The sequence below is a fragment of the Falco peregrinus genome, chromosome 6 (assembly GCF_023634155.1).
Source record: "Falco peregrinus isolate bFalPer1 chromosome 6, bFalPer1.pri, whole genome shotgun sequence".
Classification (NCBI taxonomy): domain Eukaryota; kingdom Metazoa; phylum Chordata; class Aves; order Falconiformes; family Falconidae; genus Falco; species Falco peregrinus.
Genome location: NC_073726.1, coordinates 21,896,864 through 21,923,340, shown reverse-complemented (window position 1 = coordinate 21,923,340; position 26,477 = coordinate 21,896,864). Strand labels below are relative to the sequence as shown.

The 26,477-nt window shown below is 57.6% G+C and overlaps 1 protein-coding gene across 1 annotated transcript in view; it reads right to left on the bottom strand.

Annotated features, from left to right (window-relative positions):
* SND1 (staphylococcal nuclease and tudor domain containing 1) overlaps nucleotides 1–26,477 on the bottom strand; it is a 128,908-nt gene that overhangs the window by 88,741 nt on the left and 13,690 nt on the right. Inside the window, exons 8-10 of the mRNA XM_055807921.1 lie at nucleotides 26,150–26,256; nucleotides 25,801–25,891; nucleotides 19,893–20,006 (exon numbers count right to left, since the gene is read on the bottom strand). Of these exons, the coding sequence (XP_055663896.1) occupies nucleotides 19,893–20,006; nucleotides 25,801–25,891; nucleotides 26,150–26,256 (312 nt within the window). The remainder of the gene's footprint in view (nucleotides 1–19,892; nucleotides 20,007–25,800; nucleotides 25,892–26,149; nucleotides 26,257–26,477) is intronic.

Below are 26,477 nucleotides of genomic sequence, written 5' to 3'. Positions count from 1 at the left end.
ACCACGTGCCTCTCAACCACTCGAGTGATAAATGCTGGGTGCCCATGGCAGAGCAGGAGAGGGCTTTTATAAACTGGCAAAAAAGGAGAGTGCATGCCCAGAGACCCCGCCGGAGTGACCGAGTGCTGGCTGAGAGAAGGGCAGTGCTGCAGGCAGCCCTGCCTTGCCTTGCCCTGCTGCCAGCAAGCCCGCGGCCAGCCCCAGAGGTTGTGTGGGTTGCCAGCCCCAGGGGTGGCACAGGTTGCCAGCCCTACCTGGTTGCATCCCCAGCTGCAGCGATACCCATGGTGCCACCACACTCGGCATGGCAGACCGGACCAGCACAGGTATCAGTTGCAGCCCAGCCACAGCCAGGACTTGGGCAGGGGCTGTGCAAGAGCGGAGTCATTTGCAGCAGCAGCTGAGGACTAATGGGTTTGAGGGGCATGGGGGGATGCGGCACGCCCCCGGCAGCCCCCCAGCCAGCCTGGGAGAGCAGCTCCTTTCCAGCTGCTCTCTCAGGGGGCACAGGGAAGATCAGAGCACCTCAGCAGCTGCTTCTGCAGCTAACGAGACTGGCCGGAGTTACAGCTGTAAGAGGATTAACGCCAGCTCTGGGAGCTCTCTGATACTCACACAAAGGAACGCCTCTAAACTAATGGGGGTCAGGAAGAAGCTTCCCCGGAAGCCTGTTATCCTGCAGCTGCTGCTACAGGACAACTCCCACCTTCTTCTAAATCACCTGCCTGTGGTGGGAGAGCAGGCAGCTTCAAAAGCCCTGGCCAGGCGCTCCCATCATCTGTGCTGCGATATGGATGCTGCAGCCAGCAGCGCTGGGTGCTCACCCCATCACCAGCCCAACACCACCTGGCACCCATCTGCTCTCCTCTCCCATAATGGACACCCATAAGGATGCTAAGGCACACCACCAGTGGAGAGTGTGGTGAGGCAGGAGGGCAGTACCATCAGCACAGTGCTCCCGGCACCGACCACGCAGGAGCTCAGGGGAGCCAGCACCGTGGCTGAATCCATCCCAGCACCCTGTGGGTAGAGGATTTTACCTAGACCCTGTTCAGCCCTCGGGTGGGCATCAGAGCATCTCAGGCCCTGGAACTATTCAAACATCATTAGCAGAGTTAGGCTCCTGAGCTGAGCTGAGCCTCCATACCCAAACCAGAAAGAAAGGCCCCCATTTTAATCGCTTTCATTATCAAAACAGGCTCCCCGCTGGAGCCTTGTAATTGGAAGTCTACCATTTTAGCGTGATTTGCATTTTATCAAAGCATATTGAGAGGGCTCACAGGAGTGTTCTCCCCTCGGGTCCCTGGTGCTGCATGGTACCAGCACCATGACACAGAGTGGGGAGAGCCAGAGGCGCCCCTGCACCCCAGCATGTGCTCAGCACTGCAGGCATATGATGCTGCCTGTCCCCTTGGGAGAGGGACCTCGCATGGTGGCGGCAACTCCTGCCACAGTGTCTCAGCACTGCAGCGGTGCCAGCTGGGCCGAGCTTGCTGGCAGCTGCCCTTCACTGCAGCTGCAGGTGGGTTGAGCTCAGTGCTGACCTTCCTCGCCTCCAAACACAACTGGCAGCAGCAGCCACTTCGAGTCCTCCCTGCTCTGCAAAAGCTCTTCTGCTTCTTCTGCAGCAGCTTCCCCAGCAGCTGAGGGTGCCTCAGCGCACCTGAAGGCAGCTCAGGGAAGCAGGAGACAGCCAGGTTTTTGGTGACCCCAGGCACAACCAGCCAAGCCTTGGTCACTGGCACACCACACAGAGGCACTGAAGGCTTTTCTCCACCATCACGTGCAACACAGAGCTGGGTCTGCGGCCAGACATGGGGCCAGGCTGAATCATGTACAGCATGGAGCAAGTTTTCTGCATCCTCCAGTCCCCTTCCTGAAACGAGCCCGGGGCCTGAGAGCAACCCAGCCTGCAGAGAGGGCTGCCAAGAGGTTAAAGGCTGCTCCATCCTGGCTGCTGTCTTTTCCTATCCTATCCCGCATCCATCCTCTGCCTCCTCCATAAAACCCGACAGAGCCCAGCTCCGGTATTGATGGCGTTGCTGGTGCACGCCACTCCGGTCTCCTCCCCAGGGCGCCGGAGCTGTGCTCACGGTGCGCCTGGGCTCGCTCCCGCAGCCTTGCCAGCAACCATCAATCTCCATCAAGCCTGAAGGCACCTATTAATCACATTACAGAGAGGCCCTAATTTAAACCTTCTGCCTACTGCCACACGCTGCCTGCTCATCTCCCTCTGCCAGCCCGTTTCAACAAAGAAGAGTGTGAAGGTCCGCAGCCCGTGGTGATGGGGAGCATCCTGCAATGGGCCCAGGGTGTTTGTGCCACTCCTGGCAATGCGGTGTGGTGAGGAATGGCACGGAGGACTGGCAGCACCAGGAAAGTAGTGGCATCCCCTGGAGGGACCCCCACCTCCACTTAACAGGATTCCGAAGGAGGAAGGGAAAACTTTTCCTCCTCTCTGGATGCACCAGCAGCTGTTTGAGCTGGGAGTCCCATGCACAGAGCTGGTGGCAGGCTGCATCTCGCCCGAAACCCTCCAGGAACACACTGCATGCTGCAGCAAGTGGCATCCGAGCTGCCATGGGGGAGATGCTGGTGGGTCCGGCCCCAGAGTGGAGTGGAGCTTACAGGGCCACAGGATGCAGGTGCCTCGGGATGCCAGCAGCATGGCAGGGCAGCTTTTGGCAGGAGAGGTGCTTACCCACCGCAGTGCTTGGAGCGCAGCACAACCCATCCCAGGTGCACAGAGGACAAGCACAGTGCCATAACCGGTCACCTTGGGGCTTCTCTCGCCTGATGGAGCAGCAGATGAAGCAGGACACAGCATTTTCCTCAGGAATTTCCATTGCTGCAGTTAGCGCCTTCCAATAGGCACATGCTGCTCCAGACCTTCAGCGGGTCCCCAGCAGACCCCAGCCTTGTTCCTCCATCTTTCTGCATCCCAGAGAGATGCAGCCAGGGCACGTGCCGACACAAGAAGTGCATGTCCCACCATGGACTCTGCAGCCAGCACTGCAGCATCCCCAGGGCAAGCAGTGCAAACCATCCCCACTCCCTCTTTGGGCTCAAAGCCAAGTCCAGATGCTGCCAGGACCAAAGCCACCATACTTTTTTTGCAAGAGCAGAGCCTGCGTCTCCAGTTGCTGGCATGCTCAGCACCTCTAACTCCTCAAAAGTGGGTAGGAAAACACATTTTGTTTGTGGATCATAATCCTCTGAAAGCTCCGCACCACAGCTTTGCTCCTCACCCACAAGAACACAGTTTTACAAAGAGGAACAAAACCCGCTGTGCACACCAGCTCCCCGGCTATGGCAACCACACTGGCCACAGCCGCTCCAGGCAGAGGATGTTCCGTGCCCCCGCCGCCTTCCTTTGCACAGCTCCTTGCAATCGCATTAGCACCAGGCTTAAATTAATAAAGGTGTTTGTCTTGTCAGTATGTGCTACATGTTGAACCAGCACCCTCTCGGGAACTGCGCTCCCGCAGCACAGGGATGAGCCCGATCCTGCCCAGGATGAGCTGACTTTGCCACTGGTGTTGCCCCATTACAGCATTGCTGCTGCCGTAGGCGGCTCCAGTCTCCTGCCTCCTGACAACCCTCCTCATCCCCAGGGAAGGAGCTCAACGTCTTCAGTATCATGCACCCGCAGCCCCCAGCTGAGAGACCCCAATGTGGGGGCACGCTCCCCCTGAGGCACCCCGGCATGGTTTGCTCTCAGTCCATTGAGGGGCTGGTGCTCTGACAGTGGGTGCTCACTCCCCGCTTGCTCCCCGCTCACTCCAAGACAGCATTCACGTGGCCATCAGCGTGGCCGGTGAAGGAGGGCTGGGCAGCACTGAGGATGGGGACAAGGGCAGCAGAAAGCTCATGTCACGCAGCCACAGCAAAGCCTCCACTGCTCTGGTCCACGGGGAAATAAAACAACCCCAGCAGAAAAGCACAGGACAAATGGAAACCGCGCGATCAATAGGATCATCATCTCTTTGCCGGCACAAAAATAAAAGGCGAAGCTGCAGATGCTGTTTCGGCACAAAATATCAGCAGATGAGCACCGGCTCACAGGGCTCAGGGCTGAAACAGGCATTTTTGAGAAGGGCACTGGTAGAGATGTTGCCCTTTGGGCTGGGGACACGTGCCAGCGATGACCCGGACACCCTGGCACACCCGGAGCAGCATCCCCTTGCAATCCCCTGAATCTCAGCCTGGAGGGGCATCACCAGCGTGTGCCGTGGCTGAAGCACAGCGGTGCCAGCCTGCAAAAGGATGCTGTGTTGTCCTGCTCCCGACACCAGACCACGCACCCACAAAGCCCTCTCCTCCCCTGAATCCCCCCTGCATCAGCCATACCCTTGGAGGTACCACCAAGCACGAATGCTGAAATCAGCTAATGAAAGTTATTTATGAAGCGATTACCAAGTTGGCTGTGCCAGCGCTGAATTAAGATAATTTGTAATTACGTGCAACGCTTTTAGAATACAGCACGCTTATGTTTTTAGTCACTTGTTTTATTAAATTAAATGCTCAGGCTAATTACAGGCATCCTTTGGATATCTCCCTCTCAACTCTCGACCCACGGGAGCCTGTCACCAGCAGATAGTGCGTTCATTGCTCCAGTGTGTTTGCTCACACAGGACCGTTCGGGGCTGTAATCAGCAACTATAAATTACCTCGTTAAAAACAGGATTACCCTTTGCAAGGAAAGCCTCTGCTTAAACCCATCAAGATTCTTCTGAAAAGTAATTTCCAAGCAATTCAAGTTTTTGTTTTGCTGGCATTAGAGGAGAGCATTTCCGGCTGAGGAATATTTGGGAAAGAACTCCTTAGTTCAGGCTTCAGTGCTGCAGCGAGAGCATCTGAAGGGATGTCTTACCCGTGTGCGCAGCTCTGTCGCAACCTTTGCCCCGCTACAAAAATGGCAAAGCATCTTCAGGTAGTGGCAGGGAAGGCAGTGCCCTTTCCTACGAACTAATCGGGCAAATCAGCCGAGCACAACGTTGTCCGTCTACGGGGAATTCATTAACCAGCGGCGCTTTGGCAATGCGCACGAAGAGCCACCTCTCCACGGACAGGGAGATAATGTTGTCGCTAATGAGGAAACTGAGAAGTATAAAAATATTCAGTAATTTCAGAAGTGTTTTGGGGTTTTCTTTTGTTTTAAATTTTACAACACTGCAATGTGTGAATTCTATTTTAAATGAACCTGACTTCACCTGACACCCTTGTCGAGCCAAGGGAGCAGCAGAAAAGCAGCGCAGTGCAAGATGCTCTGAATGTCCCACAGACGAGGCCCCTGGAAAAGCTGATCTAGCTCATTACTGAGCTCCAGAGATGCACCAGCGGCACCAGTGACCCATGGGGAGCCAACAGCCCCAAGCATGGGCAAGGACAGCCAGAGCATCCCCCTGGAGCACAATGGACCAGCCAAGGTTCTCCCCAAAAGGGAGGGTTAAACAGGAGACAAGGGATTTGTTTTCTTATCATTCTTCCTCCTAGCATCAGGTTTAGCTCACCCACGCTCGTGTGCCTTCCCCAGGTACCCTTCTGTCCATAAAATCTGGAGAAATCACGCTATTTAATTTGGGTTTATGCTGAATACCCATCCGCTTGCTGTAACGCAGACCCCCAGAGGGCTTACAGAGCAATAAGAAATATTTTCCTCCATGGTTTCAACCTCTCATTGCTCCCCACTCCATGCAGGATCACCACAGATAATCAGCCTGGTGCAAGCATCGCCCTGCATCCCCTGGGGCTCCACTGTGCCAGCAGAGGACCAGCACCCTGCCCAGCAGCATACCAGCACCATCCTGCAGGGCTGTCAGGGCTGCTCCTTCTCATCCAGGGAGCCACCAGGGGACAGACCCCAGCGGGGTCCCCACTCTTAGCAATGCCAATGTCAAGTCCTGCCATGACCCAGCCCCAAGCAGAGTGATGCTCGGAGCACTGGGCTGCCAGAGGGAGCCAGCGTGGGAGGATACAGTGCAGGCACAGTGGCACGGCATGGCACAGCTCCTGCCCCAGCAGAGGAAGCCAGCCCTGTCCCTGCCTGCCTGCGGACTGGCACAAGGCTTGGTCAGAAGACGAGGGAACAGCCCCATCCCCGCTGCCTGCTGGAAGAAATCTTTGTGATAGACTGCCCTGCCAGACCATGCCAGCTCTGCTCCTTCCCACGCTGGCTCTCCAAGCCAGAGGGAAATGAAGGAAGGGAGATTGCAGCGCTAGGGGAGGACTCGCGCCAGCAGTCCCTGGGGATCTGCAGGGGAGGATGACGGCAGCAGCACCCACCACCACTAGCCCCAGCAGCAGGGGTCTGAGCCAGCCACAGGGTCCCCTCCACGGGACATAACATGAGAGAACAGCAGCTGCAAAAATCACCCCAACATGGTGTTTTTGTGGAAAGGGACCCACGACTCAGTGTGCCATGGAGCACCCCACTTAGCCAGGCACCCCCACACCACGCCGGGCACTGGAGCAGCCCCTTGCAAAGCTGCCCTGTGCCAGCCTGGCTCCCTCCTCGACGCAGCAGCTGGCCCCAGCATGGGTCATGGTGGGGGACCCCAAGGGTCCCCTCTGCCACTCCTCTGACCCCAAAGCACTCAAGGAAGGTGGCTGGCACAGGCACAAAGCCCCAGCGCCCATCCCACCCCACTGACCAGGAACTCAGTAACCAGCCCAGAACGCCAGAGGAGCAGCAGCCCCGTTCCACAAACGCCTCCATCCACACGTAATGGAGCTTTTATGTGATTGTCGCCCAAAAAGTAATTTATTGTCCAAAATCTCACAGGAAAGTGATTCAACATGCTAACTGCCCCAACCAGCACAAGTGCTGCTGGCTGGCTTTGCCGGAGGAGGGATTCTTCCCTGCAGCTCTCTCAGGAAGGTGAGGGAGGGGGAAGGATGGACACCCTCAGCCTGGATAACACTTGCACTTCCCGACCGCTGGCGCTGCAGACCCCACACCAGGACATCCCCACGCTGCATGTCCCCCAACACCTCAGCCAAAGCCCAGGGCTACCCTGGAGCATCAAACCTACCACAGGCAGGGCTAGGGACTGAGGGCAGTTTGACAGATCATGGGCAAACCCCATGCTGGATAAGAGATGGTGGTTTTGGTCTACCCCCGACCAAAGCCAGGCAGCCCCATGGGGCACCCGGGGTCCCCTGTGCTGCCCACGCGTCCCCAGGCTCCCCGGTGCTCCCAGCCAGACCCACCTTGCCTCCAGCTCCGCTGTCACGGCAGCTCCCCGAGGCTCGGCGCTGGCATTTCACACCCTCCCCGGCATTTTGGGTGCAGCAGGTGTGATGCCACGCCAGCAGCTGGGGACAGAACAGCCAGCGGCGGGTATGGGAGGCTCAGCAGCTTGAAATCCAGCCACACGTGTGTTGGGATGGGGCACCACTGCACACCATCACTGTGGGGCATCGAGCAAGGGGTCGGGCGGCTTTTATGTCTCCAGCAGTATTTCGGCTGATCTGCTCACAAGGAGAGCGAAAATGGGGTCACCGGTCTCACAACGGGGATGATCTGGACTCAAAACCTGGCTGCAGGATGCTGCAAAGCCAGGAGAGGCTTCTGCCTCCTTTTAGCCAGGCTCTAAAACCAAGGGGACAGGGACAGGCTCTGCTCAGAGCAAAAGAGCCAGCAGCTGCTGGCAGACTCCCCGTCTCAGGTGGTGGCAGCCATTTCAGGACTTAAGGAAAAACCTCCACACTTCCACCACCACTAACTCGACTTTCAAATGGTAACTGCACACCCCAAGGGATGCATAACAGGGCTGTCACTTGACAGACCTCACTGCCCTGGCTTTGGGGTTGCATTGCCTTTCGGAGCATGGGAGGGGACACACATGCATCCGCTTTCGACAGCATCCCTGCTTCTGGCAGTTTTAATTTCTGCTAATCCTCCAGCTTACGAAGTGCAGCCCCGCAGTGCACCGGCAGCCCCAGGTCCTAGGTTGAGGGAGGCATTTTAAGATGTGGGAGCAGCTCAGAGCCCAGCTCGGAGCTGCCCGCAGAAGCCAGCAGAAGATGAAGCTGGATGTGAGTGCACCGTGCCGAACCCGCACGTGACAGAGGGGAAGAATAGCAGCCAGCGAAAACTAGGACAGCAGTGGCCGGACAGGGAGGGAGGCAAAAAGCTTTTAAGGATGGAGCTGTCATCCCCACTGCAGAGCCCAGGAGAGAGGACATCTTGAGCCATCACTGTCACCATCATCATCCTGTCCTTGTGCTCACAGGCCATCCTGCAGCCCCCTTGCCAGCCCCAGGGAAACCACTTTGTACCAATGGTGCAGGCAGGGTCCATCCTCAGAGCCTGCAGCAGAGGGTCAGGGTAGAAAATGCTGAAAGGGCAGCCGGAGCCTTGCTAAACTGTAGCCAGTTCATCCTGCTGCGGACCCCCAAGAGGTGGCTGTTTGCAGCAAAGGAGGGGTGTGCATGCAGCGTGCAAGTGGTGCGTGGTCCATGTCCCATGCCACTGCTAGCATGCCCATGGGTGACAATCGGGCTATGCCATGCCAGTGCAGCCCTGCACCAGGAGGGGACAAGCCCTTCCCTGGCACCAAGCCCTGCAGATGCTGGGCAGCTCCTCCATGGGAAGCTTGTTTCCAAGGGGCCCAACAGTTTTGCCCCTTGCACTGGTGATTTCAGGAGGTGCCAAGACGGGAACTGTTCACATACAATGCATCAGGGAGGTGACAACCACCCGAGTGCCCCTGGCACAGCCAAGCACCAGCAAAGCCCACCTGCATGCCGGCACCCAGAGGCAAGAGCAGGCTTGGGGCTGCCCCAAAAGGAGCTTGGTGCAGGGGTGAGGCATTGTCCCCTCTGCTCTGGGGTGTGGGAACAGGACTGCAGCATCCCTCAGTCCCTGTGGATGAACGGTGCCAGCAAAGATCCACAAACGCAAGCTGGAGCATCCCCTCCCTGCAGCCCACCTGCAGGCGAAGGAGCTGGGTGGGCTGCGGGCACCAGCGAGGGACACACACACCATCCCTTGCAGCACATCTTCAAATGTCTAGCGACTAAATAGAGATCTCCAGCAGCCGGTGCTAATGGCAGGAGGAATATTCATGATTACTCTGAGCTGGAAGAGCGTCGCACGGCACTAGCAGAGGTGTGTGGAGGGAGGTGTTAACACAGCTGAAATGCCAGAGTGATGCAAGGGGGGCTGGGGGAGGCACTGAGCTCTCCGCTCCAGCAATCCCCCTGCTCTGAGGAGAGGGATGCCTTTGTCATGCTCCTGGCTGGAGATATAATAAGCGGAGCCCTGACCCGCAGGCAGAAAGCGCATTGCTGTAACCAGCTCTAAACCAAGCCCAGCAGAGGAGGAGCGAGGCGGCGGGGCAAGGATGTGAGCCTGGGCTGGCTCTTGGCACAGGAAATTCCCCTTCCTGCCTCCAGCCCAATCCTGCTGGGTGTCCATGCGGTGATGGAGCTGCTGGTATCCGTTCACTGTGCTGGGGTGAAGGTCATGAAGCAAAGGCGATGCCAGCTCTATGGCAGCGCCCTTGAGCCAACGTGTGCCCCAGCCATGCCCTCCAGCATCCCCTCAGTCACCCTGAGCCACCAAGGGGCCATCCCACCGGTCACAGGGAAGGATCCAGGGTTATGCTGGGGTGATGCCCAGTGATGCCAGGTGTGGAGGCAGAGACCTGCTGCAGCCGTGCCGGGCACCAAATTCAACCTCCTTGCAGGACACTGTGGCTCCTCACAGAGCAGAGCGCTGCCGGCAGGGGACAGCTCTGGCTGCCTCCCAGATATAGTGGAGATGTTCCAAAAGCCATATGCTGCTGGGGAAAAAAATTAAGCCTTCGCAGAGCCAGGTTCATCACATACCTAAAATCACGGGCTTAAGTTTCCCGAGGCACAAGGGTGCTGTTGCTAGGCAGGACGTTAATTGCACAGTTCAGCAATGTGGCAGAATTGCACAGCTCCTCTCTAATTTAGTGCAATTTAACCATCAATAGAGGATTCACAGTAGCTTCCTGATGAGATCAAAAGGTCAAAGCTTCATTCTCCCATCAGCGTTTTCACGCTCACCCAGCAGACCGAGAAACATTTGCCACAGCCTTAGCACAGTGTCAGACCCAACCGCCCCGAGAAGCTGGGCAGCCACGCGCACAGGACGCCAGGTCTGCCCGTTTCTGCTTTAATGCTTCTGGACTGCAGGCACTGGCGATGATTAAGCCTCTCCAAGCAGAGCAGCTCCCAGAGAGCAAGATGCAAAGCCCGGCTGGAGTGTCGTCCTCTTAAATGCAAGCTGGCAGGTGCCTGGATCCTCCTCAAAGCATCAGTGTCAAAACACTAGGCACTTCTGCTGGGTCAGAAGAATTACAACACTTAAATGTAAGTTGTTTGGGAAGTATTTTAGCACAGCCCAATCTTCAGGGCTTATTACTTTCATGGCATCAATAAGACCAAGCACTTAAGTGCTGCCGCTATTTGCAAAGCATATGGTCTGGAGCTGCATCGTCCTCCCGGCTGCATCTTCCTCCCGGCGACATGGGCCCTGGAGCCGTGCGGTGCAAGTTAGCTATTGCCTGTGGTCACGGAGCTGTTGCCTCACAGAAGAAGCTGCTCTGTAATTGTCAGCAAGCTCCTGCCCATCTCCCCAAACCAGCGTCGGCTCCAGCTCCAAGGCTGGCCAGCTGCCCACAGCCCAGCACCAGCCCAGTCTCTGCTCCTCCAGGCTGCTGCTGCCCACTTTACTGTTTCAGGGTTTTTTCTTTTTTGCTGCTATGCTTTTGCTCTCTAACCCATGAGCAATTTCCTGGGATGCCAGAGGCTGTAATCCATACATGAACCCAGCTGTGCCAGCTCACAAATTAATCCAGCCCCGATCAGTCCTCGTACCTAGCTCCAACAGATCCCCCGGGAGCCAGGCTCTGGCTATGCCGTCGCGTGTTTGCTTTCAGCCAGGGAAAGAAAACCCTCCTGCGATAAAGCAGCAGTATTTTGCCAGAGGTCTGGATCAGCCTGAAGCCCCCACCCCAGAATTTAGCACCCTGTGCTGCCAGGAGCTGTATTTCAGCAATCTGGAGTCCTGGATGAAATGCCAAACAATTGCTTTCCCACTGTGGAAAGACTTGGGCAGAAGGGAAGAGAGGAACGGTGGAGAGATGCAAGCTAGCCGTTTTTACACTAGAAAAAGCATGCTACCCGGAGGGCAGAAAACAGGTTGCAAGAACATGCTGACTTCATATGTCTTCTCCCTGGAAGCTATTGCAGCCCCTATTAAATATTGATGGGGGAACTCTAGTGCCCCCACTTTCTGCTCCTGCCTCTCCTCAGATGCACCTCTCCTCTGCCAATATTTAGAATACATTAAGGCCAGATGCCCAAGCACTTAGCATTTTACGCCGCACTGCTCCACCGGTGTGGCAGGGCTCACCGTGCGCCCCATCCACGCCAGCAATCAGTTCTGTTACACAATACATGGATGAGCTACGATGATCCTTGTAACTGTAATTTAGCGGAGGTGAGACACTGATGAGTTCATGGGTTTGTTTCTCATTAATCTTTTATGCTCGTTGAGTGCGGTGCGCTTTTTGTAGTACAAATCCTGCTCAACAAATAGGGAAACAAGATCCGCTTTCCACACGGACCCCGTTGCTCTCACAGGCGATCCCTCTGCTGCCACAGAGCCGTACGGCATCCCTCAGCAGGCGGGGCTCGCCTGGGCTGTGGGAGCCTTGAATTCAACTCCAGCACAGAGATACTGGCCAGCCGGGCACAACCCACAGGCTTTGAGCTGCTGCTGAAAGAGACCATCCTCATGGCACCAACAGGGAATAATGAAGATAAGCTGGAGCTGCTGGGGGAGCTTGGCTGAGCTGGGGGATCCCCCAGGTTCCTCCAAGGCTGGTTGCCTTGAGCCACTCATTACTAGAAGGATGAAGGCACCAATCACGAATCATAGAATCATTTTGGTTGGAAAAGACCTTTAAGATCACCACTTCCAACCAAGAACAATTCAGAGCAATGGGAGAAGTCAGCAGATGGGTGTTAAGCCAAGGAAGCGATGGAAACCACTGCCAAATTCTTGGGAGCAGCCTGGATACCTCCCTGGGATGGACAACAGGAGATGAGTTTTGTAACAGACTCTAAAAACAATGTGCCACACAGAGAAGAGGTATCTGATAGCATCAGCCCAGACACATTGCTGCTGCTCTAAAATTGCCCAGAGAATAAAGTCGCAGGTGCACATCCCATGTAGTCTGTGCCTTTGGGGGGTCCCAGCACGGCTCCCCTTCCCTGTGCTCCTGTCCCAGCCCTCAGCTCTTGCTCCCGGGGGGGATTTCCAGAAAGCCAACTCACAAGCCTCCCACCAGGCTGGCAGACCCAGGCACTCCTCCCAGCCACAAACGCATCTTCAAAGGCTGTGCTGACAGCCTGGGCAGGCTGCAGCAGAACCGCTGCACCAGAGACACCAGTGAGCTGCCACCACTGCGCCGAGCAGCTCATGGGCAGGGGAGGGAAGGAGGGAGGCACAAAATAACCCTGTGGGAAAAGTGCTGGAGAAGCCCGAGGAGAGTCCAAACTGTGTCTAAGGGTTTTGGCAGCAATGGAGAGCTCCTGAGCAGGCAGAGCCCTCTGGAGCACCGGCTCACCACTGCCCATGGATGTGCAGGCAGGGACACATGCTGGCAAGCATGGTGGGAGCTGCCAAGGAAAACCAGCACTGCACCACCCCAGGAAAGCCAGAGCTTGGTGGCAGAGCTGCTGCCACTACCAAACCGGAGAGGGGCTAGGAATGACAAGCCGGGGAACCAAGTGGCTATCTTGTCTTTGGCATTGAAGAAGCTTGTGCTGCCGCGCCATTGGCATCATAACCACCGTGAATTGTGCTGTCACCCGAACAGCTCCATGGAGCTTTGCAACGCAAACCGAGCACTTCGCTCCCCAGCCAATGTGCCACCTTCAAGCAGCCTCCGCTGAACTCCCAACTGCCCTGGCAGCACAGTGGGGACACAGCCAGCCGCGCCGTGCTGCAACGCCACCTCTCCTGGCAGGGGCCACGGTGTCGCCCGCGCTCCCCAGAACCTGTCGAGCCGAGGATGCCAGAAAAGCCTCTGCAGGGACAGGAGGAACTGCTCCACGTTCACAGCTAACGTTCGAACTTCTGCCAAGCTGAGTGCAGCCACCCTCTCTCCAAAATCCGGCTTGCTGCAGAAAAGCACCAGGCAGACACCTGCAAACCATCTGTCGAGCAGCCCTCGCCTTGCCTCGCACGGCACCAACTGCGGGCGGCTCCCACCGAGAGGGGCTGAGCAGGATGAGGCACCCACAGGCACCTGAGGCTCTGCCAGCAAGACCCGTGCGCCATCAGGTACCCCAAAGTGTCACAATGTTAGAAGAAAAAGCTCATCTCCAAGGATAAAGCAGATGTGATTGCTAAAAACGGGTGTGATGGGATCCTTCCTGAACAGCTTGTTTCCCAGATCTCAAATGGGTTATAAATCCATCTCAAAGAACGTCAAAACCAGTAACTTGAGGGGTCCGGGCTGCCCTTGACCTCAAGGTCCATTGCCTGCCCTTCCTCAGCTGCACACTCCCCAGTAGCTCCTGCTCCAGCAGTGCCGGATGGGGATGGCAGCAAGCTGGGCAGGTCATATATACAAAACCTCCCAGTTTCCCATAAATATCCTGGCAATCAGCAAGTGTCAGGGAACGGAGCAGAGAGAAAGTACTGCCGTTTGATGGGGTTTGGGTAAAATACAGGTCTTTCTAAAATCTGCTGGAGTGTGGCAGAGCGCTGGCAGGCAGAATGATGAGGAGCAGGAGCAGCGGTGCTGCTGGGGGCTGCCATTCATCACCCGCCCTCGCGCCGCGCAGCTGATGCTCTGCCTTCATCCGGGCATCGCTTGGCACTGCCCAGAGGTGAGGGGGTGACGAAAGTCACCTGGCTGCACTGCTGGAAGACAGATCGGACACAAGATTAAAGACACAGAAAAATCCTTGCAAGACTTAAATACCGGCACCTCTGGGAGCCGACAGTTTGCAGTCAAAGACCACGTGAGGAGCCGAAGCCCAGCAGAGCCAAGCCGTGTGGCTGCCCCAGTACCGACCTTCTGCCGTCATTGCTCTCTGCAGCAGGACACATCGTGCCTGGCTAGGTGGGCAGACAGACAGGGACGTGTGCGTTTTGCCCAGCATCATCCTACCGTAAGACCAGAAGAGAACCAGTATTGCAAGCACCCTGCATCCCAACCAAGCAGAAATGCCGAGACCAGCCGGTGGGTCAAGCCTGATGGCTGTGGGCTCTCCCCCACTTCCCAGCCCCCCCTGCAGGGCTGATCCCTGGCTGTGAGGTTCCCCACCGACCAGGAACAAGGACCCCTCACAGGTGACGGCTCCCACTCTCCAGAGGCTGGCAGGCACGAGGGCTGGCTCATCCCTCATCTGCTCGCAGCCCAATGGGAGTCAGCAGTTCCCTGCCTTTGGAAACATATCAGAAAGCCAAGGAACTTGCACACAAGCTCATTTGAGAGCCGGGGGGGGGCGGGCGTAAAAATCCAAGCCCAAATCCTTCTGTCTTTTCTGAAGCCATTTCCAGCTTCTCTACATTTCCAGCTCTTCACTGCTTTCTGTTTGCAGCAGCATCTGCTCCTCCAAGTTTGCCCGGTGTGGTGACAGCCCTGACGCTCGTGTCAGCTTTGCAATTAGCTGCCAACGTGCCAAACACAGCCCCAGCAGACACGAGGCTCGCCAGCGCTCCGGCAGCATGCTGGCAGCCAGAGCAGGCACAGCACCGGGGCCCTGCCACTTTGAAGACCCACCGCCTTGCGCCCAGCTGGAGGGGGCTGGAGGCACCCAAAGGTACCCGAGAGCCCTCCCCAGCACCCCAACACCTGCGGGGCAAGTGGACAGGTGTGAGCCACCATCCAGAATAAACAAGAAAAACTGGACAGCCTCAGCTTTGTGTCCTCAGAAAACACAGCTGGAAGGTGCCCCAGGGCCATCCAGGCAATCCTTGAAGAAATCCCCCACTGCCAATGTCAACCTTATCTCCGCTGCACAGCCACCATGGAGTCCCCGAGCAGCGGCACAGCCAGGAAAGAGCCAAGACATCTCTGCTCCTGATCCCCTTTCCACCTCCTTCCGACTCCCAGGGATGAGGGGCCCCAATGCTGCCAAAACCCCAAGCCCCCAGCACCAACTGCATCCCTCCCCACAGCCCTGCTCTGGCCAGGGAAGACCGTGCCGCACTTCCAGACTTCACAAAAACCCAACCCACCATCAGCAGGATGTTTTTATCCCGTTTTTTTCCTCTTTGAATCAGGGTCCATGTGTTTGACTCTCCCACTCCAAGAGTATTACCAATTAAGATATCAATTTAGATAAATTGGGGGATTGGAGTAGATTTGTACTGCCATCACATCAACTGGGCAAATCTAGCTTGCTAAAGCACAGAGCCACTAACGAGATTCTGTAGTTTAGCTGTCCAAGGGAGTGAACTTCTGATTAAAAAAGCACAGATGAAACCTCCTGAACACCGGGAACAGTGCTGACACCAAGACCCAGGAAAGCCCCAGTCCCTGAGCCAGAATCGTCACCTGCATCAACCATTGCAGCCTGCAGCGCTGGCGCCAGCAGACCTGGCAGGTCAGGGCACCTTGCAGCCGCCACTCCTCCCCAAGGGTTTGCTCTTCTTCCTCCCATCCATGGAAACACCCAGCACAGCAGGGCCCTTGGCCCTTGGCCAGATCTAACACACTGGCAACCTACGTCAGCAGAGCCAGATCCGTCACCAAGACGGACAGAGCCCGGAGCCCACCATGGGGTAGGAGGGCTGAGCAGTGTGGGACGCTGTAGCAATGGGCATCAGCTGCGGCGATGGGGAAGGGCTTCTCCTTGCTCAGAGGCACCTTGCTCACCCCAAAGACTGGAGAACTCCATACTCTGAGCCCCAGATGTGGACCACAGCTGTGAAACGAGCTCCTGCCTCCAGGTTGTGGGCTTAAACCAGCCCTGGCTCCAGCCTGGCCAGACAAGGACCAGGCACTTTCACCAGAGGCGAGGGCAACACCAGCCACAGTGGGCACAGCTCAGCCTCCAGCCCAGCAAGTTGCTAAGGCCACGGCAGTGGCCAGACACGGCCTGGGGAAGGATTGCCATGAACACTGCATTTTTGATGCTGCGCAGCAGGAAGGAGCCACCCTGCATCCTGCTCCTGAGATGCTGCCCCAATCGGGGGTGTGTGTGTGTGTGTGTGTCCTGGCAAGGGGGCTCTGGCCATCCCCACACACCATGGCAGCGGCACCGCACCTGCAGAGCCAGCACCTGGGCAGTGGTGGGAGATGCGTCTTCATCTGAATACGTTATGTTCCTCGACAGAGACAAGTGATAGAGATATTAAATGCTATCAGCTCCTGCTCTCAGGATTCATTTTGCGCCGGGTGATGAAGGCGGGAGATGAAAGGCTGTAGGATTTTATTACGCTGAATTTTCAGTTTGTCATTTCCCATCTACTCGATCAGATGCCTTGGGACCAATTTGTGCTTGGTGGGATGGAGATGGATCTCCCCGGCAGAGCCACGTTATCTACGTGCTACCTGCTACAGTGGGTACGTGTCTAGCCCCGACTGCAGGCAGAGCAGCTCGCAGCCAGAGCTGCCGAGCCCCGACACTGCTGCAGAGCTGTCAGACCCACGCACAACGCGCTGTGAGTAAAGCCTTCCAGAAAAGCCTGAAATCAAGCCCCCCCCCCCCCAAAAAAAAGAAAAAAATAATAAAAAATGTGTACATGCCTTGAGCTCAGGGTCCATCTTTGCAAGGGCAGTGAGGATGGGGGTCTCCCACACTGAGATGCCCAAGTGCAGAAAGCTCCAGACCGTAGGAGCTGGAGCAGGGATTAAAGGGGAGCAGCAGCAGCAGCCAAGGGTCCCCAGGCACTGTGGGGCTGGGGGAGCTCTGGGGCAGCAAGCATCACCCTGAGAGCAGCAATGTGGCCAGCCAGGGATAGGGGAGAGGGGCACACAGCTGAGCAAGGAGCCCAGTTTGTCTGGCCAGGGCTTTTTTGGGCAGTTGTTGGGGTTTTTGATGTTTTTTCCTTTTTTTTAAACTAATGATCTGGAAGGGGAGGGGGGTAAACATTTCATTAATTGCATTCACAGGTAATTAAGCAACCACATAAGCGGAGCCAGGGGTGAAAATGCAGAAGGACCTAAAGAAGGGTAAAACCCAGAAAGAAGGAAATGAGGTTCAGCTGGGGCACCCACAAGCAGGGGTGGCCGAACCTGCTCCTGCACGGTGCAAAGGCACCCACAAGCAGGACTGGGGAAGACCATGAAGGACAAGAGAGCTTGCACTGGTGCCAGGGCCCAAAACCCTCTCGGTTTAGGGGTGCGCAAGTAAAAGACGGGCACGGCAGTGGCAGGCCAAGTACCCAAATGGGTATTTTCTGAACCTCGTCACTACAGCCATCATGGTCCCCAGGACCAGGGCAGGATGAGCTCTGGAGCACCAGCTGCTCCAGCTCTTGCAGGAGGAAGGAGTGGAGGAAGATGGCAACAGCTCTTGCTCCACAGTGGTGCTGCGTGACTTGGGCTCACACTGGCCAGGCCACGCTCATGAGGACAGTTAATTTCACGCCACCGGAGGGTCTGGCAGCAGGACCTGCAAACGCTGGATGCAACCTAAAGGTGCAGGTGTTCCCAAATGCTGAGGCCACTCCGTACAACGAGTTCCCCAAAGGAGAAGCCAGCTGCAGACCAGAGATTTGGCTGCAATCTGGTGACTTTGGGGTGCTGGGGCACCTGTAGTGATACTCCAGACTTGAGGAGGAGGGGGGAGAGGGGGGAACAGCCTACATTTAGGGCATCCCCTGGGCATCCCCGTGCATGGCGGCCGGGCTAGCAGCAAGCCCAGCAGCTCCCAGTAGGCAAGGAGAAAGCAACCACCCGCGCGCCGGGGCTGCAGCGCCGAAGCAAGGGAAGGATTTTCAGGGAAGCCAGCAGTGCGGCGGGGGACAGCCGCCTTTCTGCAGTCTCCTTGGAGACCGCGATTGCTCCGCAAAGAAACTGTGCTCCTCCTGGCAGCTCTGCACAGTGCCGGTGGGACATGAGGGAGCAGGTCCCCACCACCACCAGCACCGGTGGCTGCCGTGCAAGCGTGCCACTTGGCTCATGGCAGCTCCCGTCCACCCGGTGCTGACGCCAGAGAAACAGCAGGAGGAAGAGGCTAATTTGGGAAGTTATTCATAATTCAGTGTGTACAAAACAAGGCGGCATCCTAGGAGGGAGGAATTTCCAAATTACTGTTCCCACAGCAACCCGGGCTCTGCCCCTGTGCACACCAACAGCTTGGGGAGCCGTGGCACGCGGTGCCATCGCCCGCCAGCACAGCAAAGCCAGCCCTCAGCACATCACTGCCGTGTGGGATAAAAAAAAACCAGCCCTAGAAAAGGTGCCTTTCGTAAAATCCTGGATGAAGGCTGGTTCTCTGCTCCCAGCTGGAAAGCCCTCCTCTCGCTCACAGGCGGGAGCGCTCCTTGCCATCCTGAGAGGCGTTAGATGAGGTTTCTGCTAGGAACAATGCGGGTGCTCGGTGGGGGTCTCAGCAGCTCATGAGTGCATCAACCATTAGGGGGGAACAAAATAAAAGAAAGAAAAAAGTGGCAAGCAGATAAATCCCTGCCCTAAGGAGCTTTTATACAGTTTCAGATCAGTTGCCACCATGCAAAACCAGGCAGTGCCGCGCTCCCGGGCCCATGCCACAGGTCACAGCCCTGCTGGCAGGTACCGGCTGCCCCCACCACCACCCGCTCCGCACTGAGAACAGGGCACAGGATCAAACCAGAACCCTGGCTCCCAGCCCAGCAGAGGTTCTTTGAGTGGAGGTGAAGAGGACTCAGCGTGGGACCTGCAGTCGTGTGGCAGAGCTTATTTTGGGCACTTTCATGTCACTGCCAAGTGCGGGACTCGAGGTCCAGTGCATGCTGGCTTGCAAGATGCTCAAACCAAGCACAGCAGAGACCAAACTGCATGAACAATACGGCGCTTTCTGAAGACTTCAGTCACCGGGATTTCTCCATCAGATCTTGACGCTGCAGGTCTCTGGGAGTCAGACCTCAGCGTTCCTTTGAGCTAGATGACAAACGAGTCTGCTACTTCCAGAGGCTCCCCGACCCCAGCCAGCCCCACGGTGGAGGGGAGAGATGCTCGGGGCGGCATAGCCCAGCACCTCGCTGAACAGCACAGCAGGGAGGAGAAGGAAAACTGAAGGATTTCGCACACATCGCATCATCTCCAGCAGCCCTGCAGCAACGGGCAAACATCAGGCTGCAGGGGAAGGGGAGGGCAGAGCTGCTGCTGCGCCGTGTGAGCAGAGGACCAGCCCCAGCCCAAAGCATGCAGTTGGCAAAGGACCTAAGGGTGCTGAGCAGCATCTTTGCCACTGCCCCTGTGACCATCCACCGAGGGGCATGAGTTTGCAGAACAGGCCACCCATCTGCCAGCATGCCCCTGAGCGGCGCTGCTGTCCCACCACGGACCACCTGCAGCCCCACGCCCTGGAAATGGGACTCTCCCACCTCCCCAGAGCAGAGAGCTGTGATGGCACCTGCTGTACAGATTGGGAAACTGAGGCAGGGGATGAGGGATGCATCAGTCTCTCTGCAGCCATCAGAGCACAGGCTCAAACCCTCCCCAAGGCTCCTGCATCTCACGAGATGGGGCTCCCCCAAGAAGAAAAAGGGGGTACTTGGTGGGGGGAAGGGGGGTCAGGCCAGATGGAAGAGGAGCCTCATGGGGAGGGGACTCCATCCAGGGATGGCCACAGATGCCAGCGATTGCTGCCCACCAGAGATGTCACACCGGTAGGGCACAGAGCAGAGCACCCACCCAATCTCACCCCACGGTCACCGCCCCACTACACATCCCCATGGTCACCTGCGTGCTGTCCCCCTCCAGCCGGGGGGGTCGGATGCTGGACAGGTGAATGGTTTTGTGGTCCCCAGAGTTGAGCTTCACCACGATGGCATCCGCGTTCAGCACCTGCATCACCTGGGGAGTGAGAGAGGCCAAGGTGAACACCATGCCCACAGGCAGCACCAGCCCCAGAGGTGGGCACCGCCGTGACACTGGCATGCACCCCAACCCACCCGGGCTTCAGCCCCCAGCAGATGGCACAGAGTGAGCAGCTCCAACCCCATCCCCGGTGCCCAGTAGGTCACTGGAGCAAATGCCACTTGCCAGCACATCTGTGGTCCAGCTCTCTGAGCCCCAGAGGGTCCCCAGACAGTGATGCTGCAGCACACCAGCACATTGCCAGCCATGTGCCATCCTGTGCCAGGGCTCAGCCCCGCAGGGTTTCACTTCAGAAACAAAACTAGAGAAGGGACTGGACCACGAGCATCGATTCCAGATGATGGACAAGCACACATAGAGAAGAGAGCACACCCCACAGCAGAGACTCTTCCACTCCACGATCATGCAACAGTGTGTCCTGGCTGGTGGTTCTCCACACATCCATAGAGCAAATTAATTAGAAAAACTGGTGGCAAAGGCAGGCAGGGCTGTGCAGGCAGGCAGAGGACAGCAGGGCTCAGGACACGCTGTTTTAATCTTCTCAGTTTTCATTAAATGCTGCTCTCCAGCACGGATCGAGCAGCAGCAGGCAGAGCAGGACAAGGCACCTGGGTGTATCCTGCTGGCAGGGCATGGACCTTCCCCTGCCTGCTCTCAGCACAAATCCAGTCCCCCCAGGGCAAAAGATTCCCGTTATTGCTCACCCATAACAGGGGAGCAGAGCCCCACGCATCCCTCCCAAGCTGAGCCAGGGCTGAGGGGTAAGTGGAGGGACAAGTGCACAGCCTTGCTCCACTTGCAGCACTTTTTGCCCCAGCAAGCACATCGGTCCCTCAAAATGTGCTTAGCCAAAGGGATAACAGGATTATAGGAATTAAAATTAAAGCAGACATCGAGGACTGCCAGGGCTCCTCTCGGCACAGCAAACCCCCCCAGGGGACATCCCTACCCAGGGACTCAGCTTCTCCTGGGACCCAGAACCTTTGTTTTTCATAGGCAGAAGGGAGCCCAAAGCAGTTTGCATGCTAAGTGGAGTAATCAAATCTCATGCTTCAGGGCATCCTCACTGCTGGGGGGTCAGGATGGGACCCCAGCAGCACACTGGGCATCTATCCCTTCCCTCCCACAGAAGGCTTAGAAAAAGCACGATGTGACAATAAGATGCTGCAGCCAGGGAAGCTGCAGGTCAAATCCGAGGGCAAATCCTGCGCTACATTACACGTCCATCACGCGCACTCCATACTTCCATGTCAGAGCTGCAGGAGTGGCGGTCAGATCTCATTTGTCCTCTGGCAGGAGGCGGCAGCAGGGCAGGCAGCTGCCAGCTCCCAGCACCCCAGCCTCTGGCACAGCCCAAGATACAACTGGCAGCAGGGACTCGCCAAACGCACCTGGCCCTGAGCATCTCCATGCTGGCAGAACTTCCTGGCAGGACCCTTCACCAGGTTGACCTGGCTGCAAGGGGTCTCTGCAGGGGCACGGGATGCTGCAGGATGTGGCCCCTGGGGCACACCCAGTGCCACAGGTCCCAGGCAGGGCAGCAGCAGGAGCCAGGGCAATCCCCAGGTGCCCCTCCCTCCTCGGGTACCCAGTCCCCTCCTCCAGGCAGGAGCCACAGCTCTGGCAGCACCATCCTGTGCACAGAAGCAGAAGGTGCTTTGCAGCCCCCACCAGGGACCCCGTGGGCAGGAGGGTGGCACATTGACAACAGCAGCAAAACGGGAGACTCAGCACCCCCTCAGAGGCAGAGTCATTTTTCTTGCTAACAATTTCTCAGCTTGCTGTGGCCAGCTTCCCTTTTTGTATTTATTGTGGCTTCACCTGCCTCAGAAAGGCACTTTGATAAACGGATTGAAAGGATTAATATTTTTTTAAAAAAAATGTCTGCAGCTCCTTCTTGCGGAGCCTGCATGCTCCAGTACTGCCTCCTCCCCAACCCCCTAGGCCGTAGCCCTCACAGCACACCCAGGCTCCTGCAGCCCGGTGCACAGAGGGGACAGCTGGGTGATGGTCCTGTGGGCAGGTGGGCTCCAGCAACCCACCACTGAGCCCCACCAGGCTTGCTGCCATCACCGCTCCCCCGGGAGCAAGAAGGTCACAGCAGTGCCTCGGTCAATACTTTTCCATGCAAGAAGTTTCTTCTGACGGCAAGTGTTGATCCCAACAAGGTTTACGATTTTCCACCCAAGGGCTTTGCCTCAGCAGCTCTCCTGGGTGTTTAGGGGGCCAAGGACTCCCTGCACCTGGGGGCCACAGGGCTATTCCCCCAGCTGCCACTGTGCCCCACCGCTCCCCAGGGCAGCCTATTCCTGCCTGCTGTGCTCCCTGTAATGAGGGCAGCTCGGGCAGCTCGTTAGTTCTCCTGGGAGAAGGTTCACAGCCAGGCTGCTGCACAGGGAGCATCCCCAAAGCCAGGAGCAAGGTCCTGCACCCTGACCTTGCAAGACAAGGATGGTGGTGCTTTGGGAGCTGGTGTCTAGCACCAAGAGAGAGGCCAGTGCTGCTCCCTGACCAGAAAACTGCTTTTTGAAGGGTTTTGGCAGTATCTGGCACTCAGCACAGGAGAAGAGCAGCTTCCAGGCTGGCTCTGGCAGATCCTGCTGAGATCCGAGACGATTTGGCCATGACGAAAGCTCCAAGCATTTTGCAAAGGAGAGGAAAAAAAAAAAAAAATACAGGCACAGCTCATCCACAGCCACCTTCTCCAGCCTGCAAAGCGCTGAGGCCAGTGCATGGCAGGAGGCGATGCACAGCCCCAAAGCGAGCCTGGATGCGGCTGAGGGGCTGCCCAGCGGCTCCACTCCCCCTTCCCAGCATGAGGGGGCTGATCCTGCCCCCCAGCAGGGAGACGGGATGACGCAGCCTCTCACAGCCCTCCAAGCCCCACGTACAAAGCTGTATTATAAACAACTTTTGGCAGAGGATAGCTCTCAGTGTAATGTATTCAACTCTAAGCAGCGCTGTCCCAAATCCCTGGGTGCTCTAAGACAAGCTGACGTAGGGAATTCAGGAAAAAGCATCCAGCCTCTTCACATTTCCATTCCACTACTTTTCTTCTTGCCGCTCACAAGCATCAAATCCACAATCAAGGCCAAGCCTTAATGTTTCCCTGAACCAACCCCTCTGCTCAAAGCACCGGCAGCTGACCGCGACGGCAGCGGGATCCAAAATTAGCCGGAGCTAATTTGCCACGGTTGCTCAACGGTGCAAAGACAGGTTGGGATCTTCCTCCTCCTCTCCCTGCCACCGCCCGCCCGCCCCCCCCCCCCCCAGCAGCTCCTACGTCAGCTCTGCTGCTGCAAACGAGCACCTCGGCGTTGTGCCGAGCACGGAGGCGGCTTCAGTGCCAGAGCAGCCGCTGCCCGCACCCAGACCCCTCCGCAGGGCGCTAGGAGGATGGATGGGGGCTCACGGTGCCCCTCAGGGAGCCCGAGCACGTGCCCAGCTCTGGCACCGCGAGGCGTGCGGGCATTTGTCCTGATTTTCCCTGTCACTTACAATTCCCAGGAAGGGAAAAAGACCAAAAACTGACACTGCAAAACTGACAGTGCCCCGGGGGGGCTTTGGCTGACGGCTCCCTAAACGCTGATTTGCACAGGCCTGCATAAAGAGCCGGTTTTAACTGAAGGCGGAGAAACTCTGTGTCTCCTCCCCATGAATCGGGACAGCACCGTGGTGTTCACTGTGTTTGGGGGCTCTTACTGCAGAGCCAAGGCAGCCAAACAGCACTGGAGCAGACCCCAGGCTGCAGCGACCCGGGAGACTGAGTGCTCCCCAGCTGGGGGGGACTCAGCAGAGCAAGGGGCTGTGCCCAGGACCAGGGACCATCCTGCACACCCTGCCCCAGGAACCTAAGTGGGATGCGGCCTGTACATTGGGGTCCCCTCTGCTCCATGACACCAGGGGTGGATTCCCACTGCTCCTGGGGTGACAGCTGTCCTATGGCAATGCCCAGCACCAGGGCTAGAGATGCCGCTGAGCCCCAAACCCCCAGCAGACACCATTGCAGGGCTTGGGATGAGAGACCTGCCTGCCGCTGGTGGCAGCTCTCCCACCAGCGTCCCAGCCCGCACACAAGCTATTCAACAACATAACGGGCATTTTTGAAATGCCAGGAGCATCCACCCGCCCCCTCCACCAGCCCTCTGCAAGCTGCTGAGCAAAGCGTGACTAACGGCCCCCGTGCCGGCTCCTGGCACAGGCTCCGGCGGCAGCTCCTGCCAGTGGCAGGGTGGCACTTCCGAGCACGCCAGCGCCTTCGCACGGCCGTCCCGGTGCCCGCAGCAGCCTTTGCCCAGGTGTTATTTCTCACCACAGTAGCAGCATCTTGGGTAGGGACCAAACGTGGTCCTTCTCCCCGGGGACAGGCTCACACTTCTGGGCTTCTCGGACACCCTGTGGGCTGGGCACTCAGGCTCCATTCATATGCCACTCGAAGAGGAAAAGCCCAGAAAACCCTTCACCGCCTGGGGAAGCTGGTGGGATGTTTTGGGGGACCCCTGCTAACACTGCTATCAGCCATATCTGAGCTGACCAGCAGGCGTTTGCAGAGAAGGGAGTAATCTCAGAGTTAAGGCATGAGCCAGTGCCTGCCCAGGCTCATCCCAGAGAACAGGAGCTGCTGTGTAGATCCTGGTGACAGCACCGCACGCCGAGATAATCCAGCTGGTTGCACTGCACAGCTGAGACTGGACTGGCCAGCCGCAAGAGCTCCTGCTCTGCCCTGCCTGGCAGCTCTGGAGCTGGCCCAGCCCCAGGCTCTGCTGTCCTGCAGCGTCAGGGCAGCTGGCAGCCCCCTCAAGGCAGGGAAGGAGCAGCCCCCCCAGAGCAGCCAGGCTTTCCCCCATGCCTGCAAAGCAGGGGTGTCCAAGCATGACCCCAGCAGGGATGAAGCAGCTGGAAGGATGCTCCAGGGCAGGCTCAAACCCGAGCACAGGGGGAAGCACAGGGGTTAAGCTGACTTTCTAAGAAATCTGGTTGTTGCACATTTCTCAGGATTTCCACCAGAACAGAAGCCCCCTTGGCTACAGCTGCTGCGCTGGGCGAGCCAGCAGCGCCACCTAGCGGGCTGCTACCCCCGGCTCCTCCACAGCGGTGCCCGGACCCTGCCGCAGCCCACTGCCCCAGCCAGCCCTGCCCAGGCGAGATGCCCCTCCGCAGGGATGCCCACCTGGGACAGGGGCACCAGGTCAGCCCCACACAGCTTCCCTCACATCCTCCCTTCTCCACCGGCTGTGCACTCTGAACCAGGCCAGTGCAGGGGTAGGCACGGTTTCTGTGTGCCAGGAACCCTGGCACTGTGGCACTGGGGCATCCCTGGAGCTGCTCTCATGCACGGGGCTAGCAAGGCCCTGGAGCCTGCAGCCAGGGGCTCTGCCCACGGAGCCCCACAGTTCCACACCAGCAGCCCCCGGGATCTGACACCACACTGGAAACGTAAGCATTAGAGGGAAGCAAGTCTCTGCCGAGCCCAAACAGCCTTTGGCACGCAGGGCGAGAGCATCTCCATGACACCATCAGCCAGAGTGAAGCCCCAGGGCACCCACCAGCCCATCCCCATGAACCGTGGCCCCTTCCCCTCCCTTCTGCTTTGTTTCCCCTCTTCCCATCCCAGGCCTGCCCAAGATCCCAGCGTGCACTGGACAGTCCATGGCAGGGATGTAGCTCAAGCACAACCCTCTGGGGTCTGTCCAAGCACCCACCACCAGGCACCCTGCCCCAGCACAGGCAGAGCCTACCTGCCCCGTCCCCTGCCCTGCCACCCACTCACCTTAGCAACAAACTGCTTGTCCTTCTGATCCAAGTTTGCCGTGGGGGCCACATAGTCCCTCCAGATCCTCAACTTGCGCTCTTTGGCGAACCTGGCAGGAGGGGGTGACAGACATGATGCCCAGGCTGGCATCCCCAGAAGGGACGACTGTGCCATATGCTAAATTGTCCCACAAAACCCTGGCAGAGACAGTGGGGCTGGCGCAAGCTTGCAAGGGAAGATCACACCTACCTCCCACCCAGGAGAGCAGTGGGGGTACCCCACATGTAGATGGGGAGAGGGGGCTGGAGTCACCCCAGGCACCCTACAGGTGCAGCTCAGAGCACAAGCACCCCAGCACCAGACTCACCTTTCAGCTGCACGCAGCTTGTCAGCGCCACGGGTGTAGACAGCGATGGACCAGTCCACACAGCGGGCAAAGCCCTCCTTCAGCAAGAGCTCGGTGATGTTCCCGTTCTGCAGGGAAGGGGAGGAGGCACACGCTCAGCGGCAGGGGATGCAGCATCAGCATCTACCCCTGTGTCCCCAAGGAGAGCTGGCATATCCCTGCCCCGCTGTGAGGTGGGGCTCACTTTCCCCACTCAGCCCCTTAGATGTCACAGGTCCTCAGAGAGCCCTGCAAGGTCTGGCCACCACACTTGGTGCCCCCAGGGCTACTGGTGACCTCCTCAGCAATA